The sequence below is a fragment of the Melanotaenia boesemani genome, chromosome 13 (assembly GCF_017639745.1).
Source record: "Melanotaenia boesemani isolate fMelBoe1 chromosome 13, fMelBoe1.pri, whole genome shotgun sequence".
Classification (NCBI taxonomy): Eukaryota; Metazoa; Chordata; class Actinopteri; order Atheriniformes; family Melanotaeniidae; genus Melanotaenia; species Melanotaenia boesemani.
In genome coordinates, this window is record NC_055694.1 from 23965074 (window position 1) to 23981560 (window position 16487).

A 16487-nucleotide genomic window follows, 5' to 3' on the forward strand; every position below is an offset into this window, starting at 1 on the left:
GCAGTTGTGTTTGCATAGCATGGACAGAGTTTATAAATACAGGGAAAATGGTAGACAAAACAAAGTCTCAAACTTTATTTCTAGCAAAAGTACGGTTCCTGTCATCACGTGAGCTGATATTTCCAAGTAGATTTTGAACATAACCCTGACTGGAGCATACAGTAGACGCATCATCATCATACAGTAGCTCAGGCAGCCAGGAAATCAAAACCATTTATAAAATCTGGTCCTCTCCCATGAAGTATAAGAAGGAAAATTAAACAAAATTCAAACATGAGAGCTAAACTTCTAACAGATTTATGGTTGCCTTTTCTTGAAGAGAGAAAATGGTCTCAATAGAAATGGCTTAAAAATACAGAGAAGAAGCTGGAGTTCGACGTGTTTAAGCCATCAGTCTTGCTGTTAGACAGTCCTGACTATTTGGTAACAGTCGTTGATCAGATACTGATCTGGCCTTTGGCTGTAAACCATCCGGCTTTAAACAAGTCCCAGAATTCTTTGCTCCATTCTTCTCTGGTAAGATGACCACATGTCCTGCAGTTTAAGGTTTAGAATTTGAGGCTGAATCCCGGTCCCACTGCAGACGCTCCCTGGTTGCTGGTGGTGAGGTGGAAGCCTGTGTCTTTCAGGTCATCATCACCCTGAAGAGACAATGGAAACAGTCTATCAAACCTCTGGTATTAAGTGGTTTTATTGCTTAAATATTTATAATAAACCTAATATATATGACAATGGTTATTATTTGAATACCTTTAACCCAAATTTAATGAGACACTAATTGTTAATCTACATAGGCATACATAAAGCTGAAAATCATTAATGTTGTCATTATTATTATTTCTGGGTTTTACTGAGTGTTTATGAACTTGTGGTATGTTTCATGTGTTCTTCTGTCCTGACAAGAATAAAAAAGGAGATCACAACAATAACTGTCATGGTCTTGTTTTTGCATGAATTGGTAAAAACTGACATTTCTGCTGAAAAATGTCAGTACCAGACTTATGGATGAATAGGACCACTGCTGAAAATATTAGGAACTTAAGGGGGCTCATCTTGGAAAACACAAGGAGGAAATACTCTGACACAAAGCAGAAGCCTGTAGGTCTGTAATCTATTTAACACAGACAGCATTCAGAAAGCCTGGTAGCTGTATGTAATGGAGAAAGCGGAGACTAATGTCCTTACCAGGTGACTGTAGCCAAGGCCTCCCTCGGGTGGACGAGGACTGGTGCCTCTCTTCACCCTCTGTTGCTCGCTCTTGGCTGGCCAGGTAGGGAACATGGAAGGGTCAATGGGGAGCGGCGTCTCTCTGAAGTACTCATGCTTAAGAGCCTCGTCTGATATAATCCTCTTACTGGGACAGTAGGTGAGGAATCTGGAACACAGTCAAGAATTGAGTTTATATAGAAATGCTTCACTGATGTTTCTATAAATGAGTAGAGGCACCCAGGCAGTTATGACGGTGGTGTAGACTGATGATTAAATTTAATTTGATCCATTGTGGTAAAGAGGTAACCTGGTGCCACAACCCTTGCAAGGCTGGTCTCACCTCAGATTCTTTGTGATTCAAACAGGTCTGGCATTTAGCTCACTGAAGGCCATTTCCCCATTTGGAAAACCAATCAGGGCTTTGTAGGCAGGATTAACTATGCAGGAATCATCTTCCTGTGCCAGAGCCAAAAAAGAAAAAAAATAGTGACAATAGCTGGCCAAAAGATGACGTGGTTTAATGAGCTTCAAGGCCAATAATATATATATATCATTTAGCTATTGTGTGTTAGCAAAAAACTAAGCTGATTAAAGTTCGATGGTTTCAACTTGTGGGCAGCTATTTAAAAGTCGATAAGTGTGGACTCCAAATCATTCATTATGGCTATATAAGATGTAAATAACTGAAAGGTGGTCAAAAAAAAAAAAAAAAAAAAAAAAAAAAAGTTTGTTTTTTTTCCTAAACAAATACTCTCCATTTAACTCAAAGACTTCTTTCAACCTCTTAACAATGGAGGCAAACACTGGTTGTGTGTTGAAAACAATGTGCTGGAGCTATGCACTCTTTCTTCAAGTATGAGCTTACTCCCTACCTGGACCTTCGGGATTAAGCTGGTTTTTACTTAAGCAATATTAGAGCAGTCCTATTTGCACCTCTGTCACATGGTTTTAGAAAACAGTGACTTAACGGGTTAGAAAAGCAGCAGAATTATAGGTCTTTAGATGCAGGATTTATATCAGAAACTCTTAATAGAACACTCTGAGGTCTAAGTACAGGATGTTCAGAAATCTTATGGATGTTGAGATATTTACACAGGTTTGATAGCAAATGCCTCAATCTTCTAACATTTTCTGACGCATGGTGGTGTGATATTCCAAACAGCTCTGTGATGTCTAGCTGACAAACTTCACCTACAAATACCTTTTCTGCTGCTCTGAAGCTTTTCCAAACACAACCTCTCTTCACGTTGGCCTGCTGTGGTGTGAATGTGCCCCTGGGTAAAATGCGTTTTGAGTTTTGTTGACATCTGAAAAGTTTCAGCAGCACTGGTCTTCCACTGAACTGCGATCCTTCACACAGCACAGTGGACATGTTATCATTCTCTGCAGCTGCAAGCTAACTGAGCAGTATGATTTTGTCATTACAGGTGTGGACAAAAGGCTCAGTGGGTCAGTAAAGATCTGAGAAGTGAACTGAAAAACACACCCTTGCAGCTGCAAAACCATGATAATGTTTGGAATTTGTGTGAGAAAATTGTAAAACCTCTGTATTATGTCTTTTGTATGTGAAAATGACTTTTTTTTTTTTTTTTTACAAAAAAGGAAGTGTTTTCCACAACATTTTTGAGTAGTGTGGAGCATGAAATTGAATGTAGGCTCCTGCTGAGGTATGTTGATGGATTAGCAATACGCTGCTGCTGCTGTCATGTTTTCTATGGACTTGCCAGGAATACAATGACTGATTGAAAAACTAGGGAAAGAGCAGCAGAATTTGACGGGATAAAAAATGTTTTTTGTTCGTGCAAGGTCATTTCCACTTTAACGGCCATGATGATTGTTAGCCAGTCCACATCGTTCACATTATTTCATGTTATCAAGGTTTCCTTTTAACACTGAAAAGACCATCAGCAAATATCAACACAATGTCTGAATATTTCAGATCTAATCATACATTTCTAAACTATTTTATCATTTTCTTCTGCAAAACTCATTAATGGCATTTTTTCACTCACATTTTGGGTTTTAATTGTAAGTGTAAAGGTATACTAACATGCTTATTTTTGGTACCATCTCAGCCAAGATGTCAAGCAGACATTGTAAGCTGAAATGAAAACCCTTCAACAGCTGACTGAATACTAGGGATGCATCAATACCACATTTTTTTCAAACCGAGTACAAGTACTTACATTTGAGTTAGGGCTGTCAAATGATTAAAATTTTTAATCAAATTAATTACAGCTCTCAAATGAATTAATCACGATTAATCACCATGCGAATATGCCTGTTTTTACTGTATTGTATCAACAGAAAGAATCCAAAGCTTACAAATATTTACTGTTAACTGACCTTCTCTTGGGTAAACGTCAGATGTTCAATGGCAGCATGTAACGTACTTCTACATGCTGTTCTAAAACATCTCTACCATGTTCTAGATCACATATGTCAAACTGGTCCAGCAAAGGGCCATGTGGCTGCAGGTTTTTGTTCCAACCAAGCAGCAGCACACCAGATTTGACTGATTCAATCAACTGATCTCAGTCTTCAGACAGCTGATTGGTCAAACTGTGTGCTCTTGGCTGGCTGGAACAAAAACCTGCAGCCACACGGCCCTTTGCTGGACCAGTTTGACATGCCTGTTCTAGATCATAATTCTGAATTAATAAAACTTTTTTTTATTAATTATAAAAAAACAGCAGATGTGAGGACTGACATTAAACATCCAACATTGATGAAGAAACTGATTAAACTGATGATCTGGATAAAAATAGGTTTTTCCTTTTTATCATTGAAGTGTGAGTGTTTGTGCAGCAGTGATAAAAGTCCTACAGCAGCATCACCCAAAGTAAAGATTGTTGATAAATTATATCACTGGGAAGTTTCTCTTTGCTTTTTTTTTTACATTAGATGATCACTTTAGTTATAATAATTTGTTCAATATTTTATAAAATCTAGACCTAAAAAAGGTCAAATTTGTGCCCCCCCCGGTCAGTGCTCCTGCCTGGGCCCCTTTCAGAACTGTTCTAGACCAGCCCCTGTGTAGCTGAAATCCTTTCCACAGCTACTTTCTGTTGTCAGCTACATGCTTTAGTCAGCTACTTTGTTAGAGAAGGTCCTGCCAACAATACTTTGATGTGAATATGTGACCATGAACCATGAACCGCTAGTTTTCCTCCTTCTCAGCTGATCCATAAACACACACAACAAAAGAGAAAAGCCGATCAGCTGATAACTGGCAGCCGTCGTAATTCACGGAGCAACATGAGTGAGCTGTTGCACAAACAAGGAGATGACCAGAGATCCTCTAGAGCACACACGCTGGTGCAAAATGCAGGATAAGTTTAAGAAAAGAATGCAGGAAAAGTGCAGGTGTGGAACCCTCTCACCGCGAAAAGAGTGTGTGTTAATACACCCACATTCTCCATGAAGGCGACGTCCATGGGTCACTCCATTAATGCCTTGTTTATTCTCAAATCCATCCATAGAGCCACCAGGTTCATCTGTTACATCGTGCTTCTACATGTCCGGCCGTCATAACAGACTGATGTATGTAAACAGAGAGATGGCTTCAGTCCCATCTTGTAAAAGGAGGACATTACTTTCTTATATTCCTTTCTCTGGTCGAGCACCTCTGAGGAGTAGTCTTCATGAACTCTGAATGAATGACCCTGGTAGAGCGGCAGTCCTCTCCTCCGAGCCAGCTGTTCCCTTCTCTGAAGTGGTTTTTTACCCTGGCAATGGTTTGAGGGTCGCGCTGTGGTGAGCCCGGTCAAGCTCAGGTGCGGAAGAGAAAATTTCCTCAGGGCCTCTTGCAGAAGTTTCAAAAACAGCTGCATAGGTTGTGGACTTTCAAATCCCTCAGAGAGCCCAATCAGCTAAACGCTGCAGCGTCTGCTTTTCCCCTCCAGGTCAGTTAGCTTAGTCTTTAGCTTCCTGTTATCAGTTTGAAGCTGAGTGCATAAAGTTTCTACCTCCTAGCGTTGCTGGTGAACCGTGTCAGTATTTTCTTCTTGTGATGACAGTCTGTTGTGGAGGCTAGTGATGGTTGTTTGGATTCCAATTTGTCTTATTTTGGAATATGTCTTATTGGAAGGACATCTTGAGTTCAGACAGCAGGGTTGAGCTGTGGTCACCTTGTAGTGCAACAACGTTGCGTTCACAAACATGGGCGTCAGCCTCAAAGATTTCACCTATTTTAGTGGCTTTTTAGTGGTTTTTGTGTTAATGCATTTAAAAAAATATACATCAATTACACAGATTAACCTCTTTGCATTAAAGCATTAAGTTTGGCAGCACTCATTTTTTCACATCAGTATCGGTTTTTAAGTATCAGATACTGGTATTGGTCCATCCCTACTGGATAGACAATCATCACAGAAATAGTAACAGGATATGCACCAGGACTAAATTAAAGACACACAAAAAAAAAAATCTAAATTAAAGCAAACAGCACCAGCTATTTCAAAGATCAGGCCAAGAGGTGCAAACTTTTCTCAGTCTGGATGGCAACAAAAGAAGATAGTATTAAAGAAGTTTTAAACACTAATGGCAGAATAAAGAAACGAAGGAAGCTTCGACCAGTGTCAAGACAGGTAAAAAAAAAAAAGATAAATTTCGGAAGCATCCAACATAGTAAGGGAGTAATAGTAAGCTTTTTTCTCATAACATCTACTGCATATCACTTGAAAACATTTGTTTATTTAGTTAGCAAAATCCTGTCTCACTTCATACTACAAAGCTTATGGTGACTTTTCAACCTCTTTGAAAATAATTAATGGACCTGAATGGTGTATCAATATCGTCATATGAATATTTTGAGATAATCCTAACAGCTGGGATTCCAGATTAACCAGACTGACAGAAGTGCAATGTTTTCATGTAACACAGTGTGTGTGAAATATGACAGTCTTTAAGAATCCTACTTGTTCATGAGGTCGAATCCTTGGTCTGAGAGCAGCGCTCCAAAACGCTTCCGCAGGTTGTTGTAGGGATATTCTGTAAAAGTCATTTTCTTCACAGCAGGCAGCTCATTGTAGCCAGGCCAAATCTTCTCACTGGGTGACCCCAGATCCTACGACCAACACAAACTAGTCAGCAGACATACTTTCAGTGCACGGAAAGATAAGATATAATTGAAATGTGACATTAGACCAGTCTGATGCACATCTCATTACATTAACTTATCACTGTTTATGAATGTAACATGAGAGAAGTTAATCAAATCAGTCCACACAGCTGTGATGGTTATGTGGTTCAACCAACTTCTGTAAGCTTTACAGGGCTACAGTAACTCCATCAGCTGTCTAACAACAGCTCCACCCTGTGATGAGGTACAGAACTGCTTTGTAAAGACTATTAAGACATTACATTCAATTTACAGGCTGTAAGCAGAAGGGTTTTACTATTTATTGTTATGTTTTAGTTTATTTCTTAACAGCAAATGAAGATATTTACCTTGAAAATCTTGTTAATTTGGTCAATTTCAGATTTTCCAGGGAAAAGCGGTTTCTGGGTGAGAAGCTCGCCAAATATGCAGCCCACAGACCACATGTCCACAGCTGTGGAGTACTCCTGCGGAGAGAAGAACAAACACAGTGGTAGTCCGCAGAAACATCAGCTAGACATTCTGCTTGGCACGTTTCTGTTTGGATTTGACATGTGTGTGAAAGTGGATGTGCTCCGAGGACTTGCTGGGCCTCTGCTATATGGCTACATAAATCATACACTCCACAACTCAAATAGCATTTTGTGGTATTTGGTAACTTGCAAGCCAAATATTTCAGAGATGTTGTCTTCTGATGGAAATATATCTCTTCCTGAATCAGACAATCAAGATGATGTAATCACCTCTATGAAAGTTTACCATCATAACATTTGGAATTTCAGCTACCGCACAGGTATTTCATCTGTGTCTTTCAGTTTCGGGGTCGGGGGTGTAAACTAGAATACCCACCTTGGCTCCGAGTAGCAGCTCTGGCGATCTGTACCAAAGGGTCACCACGACAGGAGTGTACGGCTTCAGGGGGGAACCGTACTCTCGCGCCAAACCAAAGTCGCCAATCTACAGTACAGGAAAGATGGAAAAAATATTCTCAGAGACCACAAAATTTTAATTTGTGGCAAAGTTATGTCTAAATGTTAATTACATTCCTCTTGAGATGTTTATATTGTGGTCCTTAAATCAAATGATGGTACACCCCTACACCAGGGTACAGCACAGTCTTCTAATATATAAAAAAATTCCCCAATTAAAGAGTATAAGTCCTCTTTTGTACTGTCAACTTGCATAACATTTACACTGACAAGCAGAAAAAAAAATTAACACAATAATGAGTCTTCCATATAATCTTAGAAAGTCATGCTGTAATTGCAATAATAGTCATGTTCTTTGTGTTTGTGCTCTTCATGTTGCCAGATTTTTTATTGGGACTAACTATTAATCTCTGGTTTCAAAATACTATCAAAAGGCCTATTAAGTTTATTTACCCCATTCTTAGATTTCACATTTTCTTAAGCTGAAAAAGTGCTTTGAGAAACACACAATTCTTTAACTTCAAAAGAAAAATTTGCCATCCATGTCAGAGCTGCGTCATCTAATTTCAGCACATTCACATTCTTCAACTTACACATGGTGGAATTTAAATATTAATTTGGTTGCACTAAAAAAATCCAAGAGATAGAACTGTTGCCAAGCAAAGATTTTAACTTACAAGTCTTGGTGAGGACTGCAGCGGCACCATACCTTGAGGATGCCCTTATGGCTCAGCAGCAGATTGGACGTCTTCAGATCACGATGAAGGATCCAGTTGTCATGGAGATGTCGGACTCCTCGAAGAAGCTGAATCATCAGAGTCTTTACTTCTCCTAAAAAACAAAGTTTCATGCTTTATGTGAGCTTCTGAGTTGTGCATGTGAGATAATCTCTTTTTAACCCTCCAAAAAATGTCATTCTTAAATGAGACACATTCTTAACTTTTTCACAAGGTGACATTTTCCCAAGGTCTTAATGAAATGTAAGAAACAGGCTTTGGTCATATTAACACAGACACACACTGCAGCAGCACCTTTTACTTCCATTAACTTAACCCGTTGGTACAAGACATCCTACGGGCAGGATGTGAGAAGTAAACATGTATTTTATTCAGTCCCCCTTCTACGTATGTACATGTTATACACCACTGGAAAGCCAGGATTCTTGAGATTTGAGTGATGTGTACCATTCCTGGCTAGATTTATAACTGTAGATTCAGTAAAAACTTATTTCAAATCAGTAGCAAATGAAATTTAACTTTAAAGCCATACTGCACTCCAATAGAGGATGACACTGCAACAAAAACAGTCCCATTGCATCAGTAAGGGTGCAGAAAAAGTAGTCCCGTTAAACAGCCGGTCAACAACTCTTTATCCATAAAAACCTGTTTTATGTAAAAACTGTAAGATTTTAAGGGTTTAAATCTCTATTCAAAGCAGATAGTTTTGGGGGCATTGAGTGAGCAATGACTCCACTCTGATACTCTTTTCTTTCTCTATTGAGATCTGTGGTACTGTAACCCTTGGATCAGGTTAATAAAATAGCATAAATTGCCTGAGAGCTAAAAACATACACCAAATTGACAGATAAATTCTTCACTCCCAATTCTATTCACAAATACTTACATTTCTATCATTTGAAGTTGGACCATAGAGAGTTGGTGGGCTACAGACCACTCTTTTAAGCCTAGCCTCACAAATCATGAGTTGAACTGGCCACGGTTATTAAGATATGCACCACAGAACGTAACAGCTGCTGGTCAGATAAGGAACTGTAACATCTTGGCTCCGTAATATCTAGACTTTCCCTGTAGTTTCACTTCTCTGTTTTGTTTACATTATTAGCAGCTAATGTTAAGAACTGTTGCTTATATGGCTAATAATTCACCAGTGTCTGTTTTTGTAACAGCTATTGCCAATGTAGTGCTGACGGTGTATTTAAAAGCAAATGGGAAACTGGAATTTTCCAACTTCTACCATGAAGTCAGATTTCTTTGACAAGATATAAAACAATAAAATATTGATAAAACATTATAAGCTATTTTATTTTATATGACTAATTATGAGATTTAATGTTAAAAGCAAAGGAAAAAACAGGAGTAAAAGAGGATTAATTTTCCATTTCTGGGGTACAGCGAATGCAGCATCCTCTGTTGCAGCTAGGTGGAGACAATGAGAAAAGTGACTGATATCTTTACCTTATAAATCTGAATTGCTCACTGAACTAGGAGGCGACTAAAAACTGAGGAATTAAAAAAAACAGTACAGTTTTCATCTGACACCTACAAATATCGGGATTGTGGGTACACAGCAATCTCAGGAATGGCATATTTTCAGAATTCGAATACATTTTTTTACTTTTAGACTAAAACTGAACACTGAGATCTCACCTGGTAGGAAGGGCTGCTTCATGGTTTCCATCAGGCTCTTCAAGTCATGCTCTACATAGTTCATCACAATGTAAATCTTGTCCATGTTACTTCCAACAACTATTTCCTGATAATGTGGAAGAACGGAAAGATTAGACTGATCTAACCAAAACTAAAAAAGTTCATAGTTTTCAAGTTTTCTTACCCTCACTGTGACAATGTTTGGATGTTGAGCTTTCAGAATTGTATTGATTTCTCTTAAAGATGTGATAGGAAAGCCTTCCTTCTCCTTCTCCATCTTCAGCCTTTTCAGGGCAACGATCTCATCTGCAGACAGGATGTCATGATTAACTATAAACAAAGCTGAAAACCCTAAAGGCAAATATATCTGCGTTGATTTCCTCACCAGTCTTCTTGTCCTTGGCTCTGTACACCACACCATAGGTTCCCTCCTCTATTCGGTTCAGACACTGAAATTCTTCAACACTACGGCAACCCTGAACATAAAATGTAATTCAAAACCACATCATACCACTTGCTGACTCATGGAGGATGTTTTTCTCTTGTTGGCATTCACCTGTAAAGCAGGCAGATACTTGGGCAGCTCCTTCTTTAGTTCCACAGGTGAAATTGGAGGAGAGTCTGGGACGTAATTCTCTTCAGGGGTGGGGGAGCGTGAATGAGTTTGAGAGTGAGGGGTGGGGTCACCTTCTCCGGCTTCATCTTCCTCCTCGTCTTCCTCCTCCTCCTCTTCCTCCATGTCTTCACCACTCTCTTCTGAATCATGGTCAAAACGGGACTCCGGCACTACCAGGCAAAGACTGAAGTCAGCTAAAACTTTGTAATGTGTGATTGATAAAAACGGAATTTAGGTGATGCTCAGTCAACCTATGACGCATTGTGTGATGGGGAATCCGCTCAATCAAAAAGAAAAAGCAGGTTGCAGGGGGCAACATACTTAACCTCTAGATCATAGATAACGCTTTTAAGAAACCTGTAGCTAAGACTCTTGGAAAGCATTTTATAAGCTTCAACAGAAGAAGCATAGCTCTACAGCAGACAATGCTGGAAATGCTTTTACTCATAGAAATGTAATTTATTAATGGCCTCTTATTCTCTGTGCACTTGCACAACTCATCTCATTCTAAACTCACTCTTAAATCCTAATACTTTAATTAAAGAGGGCTTTTGGTGTTTGTTTATCTGGCTCAGTCGACATTCCTCCAAGTCCCGCTAAACCTGCACCAGATGTGATTCAAAGAGCCAAGCCCTTACATATTTCTTTTATTTTTCACATAATATTCTAATGTCACATATTCATACAAACGTACATACATCCCTACACAGATAGGCAGACAGACTCAGAGAGAGCGAGAGAGAGAGAAAGAAAGAGAGAGAGCAAGAGAGAGAGAGACAGACAGAGAGAGAGAAAGACAGCAAGAGAGAGAGAGAAAGAGAGAGAGAGAGAGAGAGAGCACTTGGGCCTTCTGTCAACATTTTGTCACCTGCTCAGAGACATAAAGTTGAACTTTCAACCCATTTCTACTGAAAATCTGATTTACTCACCTGCAGGTATGTGGTTTCCATTTTCCCTCTCGTCATCAAAATCTTCCTCCGACTGTTCTTCCTCACTTACATCCTCTAAAAAAGACAAAGCCTCGGTGTTGATCCAATGTCACTGAACTTGACAGAGCCACAAGAGAATCAGAAATACATTTAGGTAAAAGTTTTACCTGCACTCTGTTCAGACCGTCCCGAACCGGAAACAGACTCCTCCTCTTCTTCCTCCTCCTCACCCTCAGTTGGGCTGCTGGATTCCTCTTCTTCGTCCTCTTCTTCATCAGAGCCTGATCCTGACACTAAACAGGGCAAAAGTGGCGTGACATCAGTATGCAGAGAAAGAAATTAAATAAATTTAACCTCAAAGACTGAAGAGAGCTGCAAGCAAATGACAGTATGGTATATGACAGTACATTCACAGATGTGCACATACTAAATAAGGTGCAGAGTGGCACTTTTTTTAATGCATAAAAGAGACTACTTTTTTTTTTTTTTTTAAATATGGTATTCTAAAGTAGAAATATTAGGTTCAAAGGTTTATTGCCTGACTAAACACTCATGTTAAGAAGGGTTTCCTCCAGGATTATTTTAAACTGTGGGGGATGACTTTCCAACCAAAAACACAACTTAAATAAAAACAGTGAATAAAAACAAATTATTTATTTAGGACAAAGGCATGTCATTTAAGGAAACCATGTCAATGTAGCCTTATCAAATAGCACAGTTTGAAGCCAGGCTGAAAGAACTTGATTTCTCTCTTTTTTTGTGTGTGTCTTTTCTTCATGCACCACCATACATCTGAAGAGCTCTGGTTTCTGGTGTACAGAATGTCGGCCACAGCGTCCCTGCTACTCTCCTGCTCTACCTCCACACGTCTCTCCCCCACTAGTCTTTTTATGAGACTTATTTAATGAACAGCTGATCGGGGTGCTGAGAAAGTACGAAAATGTTTACATCACATTTGACATTTAAAGATATAGACACCGCCACTTGCACAACCCCGCCCTGAGGAAAAATAAAAATCATAATTCTGAAGACATGGAGGCTTTTATTTTGCTGTGGCGGTGCGCCCCAATCATTTACATGTAGCGGAAACCCTGTTAAGCTGTAGTATAGTTTTTTCCAGCAAGATTTTCAAGTTGTCTATCGATTCTTCAAAGACCTGTCACATCGTGTCTTACCCACTGATGATTCAGCAGTGCTAGTCTTCCTTTCAGCATCACTAATGTCCTGGAGGTCTGCAAGCAGGTCTTTGATCTCTGGCTTCTCCTCCTTTGATGCTGAAGAAATAAAAAGAGATGTGAGCTACACTGAAATGCAAGTAATCCCTTGTTGAGGGGCACACAAATCTGATGGTAAACTCACATGCAGTTTTCCGTGGTTCACTGTGCTCAGACCTGTCCCGGGGAACACGGGTGGGACTACGACTGCGGTGGCTTTGTTTTGGCTTGTCATCATACTCATCTGGTAGCATTCGGTGGTGAGGCGCCACTTTGAATAGAAAAAAATCCCTTATTAAATAGTGCTGCAGGTTTCTCAGAACTGATGGCAAGACAATTTTTTTCTGGACACATTTTCTTCTTGTATTATTCTGGTTTAACGTGACTGTTCATTAGCATAAATCTAGATAATGGATATTGTTATCTGGTACTATGCACAGCGGAAAAACCAAACAAACAGTATAACATCTGTTGACCAGTGAGGTAAGCGCTGACCTTCCCGCCTTCTCCGTCGCTCTTCAGCCCTTCTCTCCCGATCCTTCATCTCCCATTGCTCCTTTTGTTGCTCACGAAGCTTTCTGTCCCGTTCACGTTGGCGCTCCAGTTGCTCCAGTCGATCCCTGTCATTTAAAGCAAGGACACTACAGTTCAATAAACATCTGTTCAACTGTTTAAACAACCATCAAACTTCATTTGAAAAAACATTAAAGGGAATAAAGTAATTTAGTGTCCCACTCTATCTAAATATATTAAATGACTTCATATTCTTTTAAAACAATGAACAAATCTGCAAATAAAAAAGAAAAAAAAATACTGGATTATGTTTCATGATGCTAATGGAGAGTTACCATCCTGGCAATATTAAAAAATGGTTAATGTAAAAAAAAAAAAAAAATAGAAATTAAAGTTTTTTTTTTAAATAATATCTCTAACACAGCTAAATCTGTCTTGGCATTTAAAAAAACTTGGGTTCACATTTAGGCTCATACTTGCTTTCCCTCAACATGAGATTAATACTATTCCTGGATTAGTGCTAACCTCTCTCTACGTGAATGCGCTATGGCCTGTTCCCGTCGTTTCTGTCTTTCCCTGTCTCTCCGGGCTTTGTCTTCTTCCCACTGACGCTTCCTGCGGTCACTCTCTCGTTCTTTTTCTTTATCTTTGGGTCGTGCATGCTTCCCTCCTGTTTCGGAAAATAAATAAATAATAAAAAAAATAAAATTAATGCAACCAGATCTGAAATAAACTGTCAGAAAAATGTTGTACTTGGCTGTAAATCATCTTTGTATTCATCTAGTTAAGGAGCACTCCGTCACCTCCTTCAGCAGAGTGACTGCGATGACGTCTTTTATCCTTTCTCTTCTCCTCTTTTCTGTGGTGAGATTTGTCTTTCCTTGCAACCTGCTGTGGAGGCTTGATTGCTAGTGAGTCATCTTCTTCACCTCTAACAGAAATATAAAGGAAACACTGCAGGACTTTACAGAGCCAGCACTTGAAAAAAACAAAGCTAAACCTTATCTGAATTGATAGCTCAGCTATTACAAATCTTAACCTTGTGTAATTCAATCAACTTCAAGTACCTGTCCTCTGTTGAGTCTTCCCGCGTATAAGGTGAATTACGAATTGTTATTTCCATCCTTTGATCTCGTAGTTCTCCTTCTTCCGGAGTGTCTCGTTTGGCTTCCCGATCATCCGCCTGTGAAACAAGGCCCTGGGTGGACTATGCAAATTAAGAAGAGCAAAATTTGTGGTTTAAACCAGAAACCCTTACAATTTTTGTTCAGATAATTACTATGAAGCAAAAACATCTCAAAATCTGTGATGGTCATGGTTCTTAAATTCTACATACATATACATAAAAAGCTAATAGTTCTAACCAGAACTATGTCTTAACATTAATCTATTTCTAAAAACCACTGAAAAAAAATGTTAAGGAATGAAACATTTCACAATTATGCTGACAAACACCCACGATAGTAATAAAAACTATTGCAAAAACAAAATTAACTAGAAGCACTCAGAGAGTGCAGATGTCTGCCAAGCCATTGTACTTTTTGTTTGTTGCCAATGATTGTGGGCATTATTTTTTAAGGTAGAAGCTCTATTGGCAAAATTATTCCTACCTACCCATCGTAAAGAATCCTTTAAAATTTCCTGGATCCAGGCATTGATCCAGATCACCCCCAAAATCTAATCACTTGTTCCTTATTCTATTTCTTAGATTTCCTAAAGATTCCATCAAAATCTGTCCATAACTTTTTGAGCTATGTTGCCAACAGACAGACAAACCAACACTGCCGTATACATGACCTCTGCCTTGGCATTGGTAATTAATTTTTTTTTTTTTTTAATTAATATTTTGGACAAATCAGAGTATGAGCAGGCATGTCTAATATGGGTTCAAAATTACCGTCTTTAAGATACTTTACATTTTTCTGGCGCTTAGGGTCTGTTCTCGCTTCTAATTCTCTTCTGCGTTTTTTCTCTAGTAGGATTTCATCAAGAGTTTTTACTTTCCAGGTCTCTTTTTCGTCCCCCATCAGCGTCCACCTTCCACCGCCTGCTTCACATTTCATGGAGACAAAAAAAGACACACAAGGGTTCATGAGAGTACAGTATTTCAGCTTGCTTTTATTTCAGCCATTAACACACAGCAGAAAACATAAAGATCTGCTTTAGTTATAACATATGCTTTACCCAAGACCTGAAAAAAATATAATTTAGTGTGACACCGTAATTGTATTATAGCATTACTATTATAATTGTATTATATATATTATTATAGTAACTGTGTAGTAACTTAACTGCATCTTAGTGTTGCCATCGATTTAGTTTGAGGCACCTGTCATCTTATATGACATTAATAAATTGGTTTAACCCAAATGCAAAATAAGTCTTATAATTAAGAGGACGTAATTTTTTAACTTATAGGAAAACAACAAGCTACAGTTTCAAAAATAGGAGAAATGATAATAAAAAAATAAATAAAAAATAAAAAACTCATCTATACATTTTTCTTAACTTTGAAAGACACACAGCCAGATATGAATTCACAGAATGCTTACAAAGTTGAACAGTTAGCAACATAATATTTTATTCATGTATACCAGTACTGAATACTTAACCTTTATTCAATGGCATTATCCGTTTAAACGGCAAATAACAATTGCAACAATTACTACATACATGTACGTAAAAAAAAGCTGAAAAAAATGCACACGCACACAAAAAAAAAAGACTCGCCACAAAATTGTATTAAGTTTTTCAGTGGTCATATTTAACACAAACACCTCAGTTCATTTGAACATCAAATGCTTAAAGTGCTTTTAGTAAAAGTTGTGTTTGTCTTCCATTAATTTACACTGCGGCACAATCACAGCAATGACACAGTTGATAGCTAAGTCAGCTAAATAGCCTAGCAATTGACAGAATTCGAACAGAACCAGTTAACATACTGTATAACACGAGATCACAAGTGGCAAACTGGTAGAAAACCCCTTTACTTGCAAACCAACCATGAGCTTTGCTTCAAGCCAACACGTTAGCTAGCAGATAATAGCATTAGCATTGGTTTCCGTTACTAAACAACTTTAGTAGTTAAGTGTGCAAATTTGAGCTAAAAAGCTAACACGGTCGTAACCGATATAACATGTGGACAATGAAATGGTAAATTTAACTATATTAATAAGCCTAAAAGCAAAGAATGGTCTAATTATACAACGGACAAATGAAATGGCTAAACAAACCTGAGCAACGCGCAGTGGTAGTTTAGCTCACCGGAAGTCTCTCAAAGCGTTAGCAACGTCTATAAAATTCCGGTGTGAAACAACTATTTCCCTACAAAAAAATAAAAAAAAATAAAACAAAACAGATGCTGCTGCTGCTGCTACTACTACTACTACTACTACTACTACTACTACTAATAATAATAATAATAATAAATGCAAATAAACAGATAAGTAAATAAGTAGTATTGCTTATGTTATTGGTAGTAGTATTTTACTTTCATCATAATCCATGAGTTTTAATGTTTTGTTATGCTGGGTTCCAGTAGTGCATTCTCCCTACCCTTGTTAAACTCACAGCGACACACTTCTACACT

General features: G+C 38.4%; 1 protein-coding gene across 4 annotated transcripts; it reads right to left on the minus strand.

The window, feature by feature from the left end:
• Positions 1 to 53: 53 nt before the first annotated feature.
• On the minus strand, positions 54 to 16191 carry cdk11b (cyclin-dependent kinase 11B). Of its 4 annotated transcripts, none has more exons than XM_042003655.1 (20): positions 16132 to 16191; positions 14815 to 14945; positions 13966 to 14105; positions 13702 to 13829; positions 13424 to 13568; positions 12881 to 13026; positions 12531 to 12656; positions 12347 to 12445; positions 11339 to 11464; positions 11172 to 11246; positions 10183 to 10412; positions 10012 to 10102; positions 9811 to 9932; positions 9627 to 9732; positions 7949 to 8070; positions 7160 to 7267; positions 6661 to 6777; positions 6129 to 6277; positions 1186 to 1375; positions 54 to 641 (listed from the first exon to the last, which is right to left on the minus strand). In XM_042003655.1, exons 2-20 carry the CDS (start codon positions 14923 to 14925, stop codon positions 549 to 551), a joined length of 2424 nt encoding a protein of 807 aa, XP_041859589.1. In that variant the 5' UTR covers positions 14926 to 14945; positions 16132 to 16191; the 3' UTR covers positions 54 to 548. The 4 variants fall into 4 exon arrangements, with proteins under 4 accessions (XP_041859589.1, XP_041859590.1, XP_041859591.1 ...); XM_042003656.1 differs by having other exon boundaries at positions 14815 to 14948; positions 16132 to 16150; XM_042003657.1 differs by lacking the exon at positions 16132 to 16191 and having other exon boundaries at positions 12881 to 13005; positions 14815 to 14948.
• Positions 16192 to 16487: the final 296 nt, after the last annotated feature.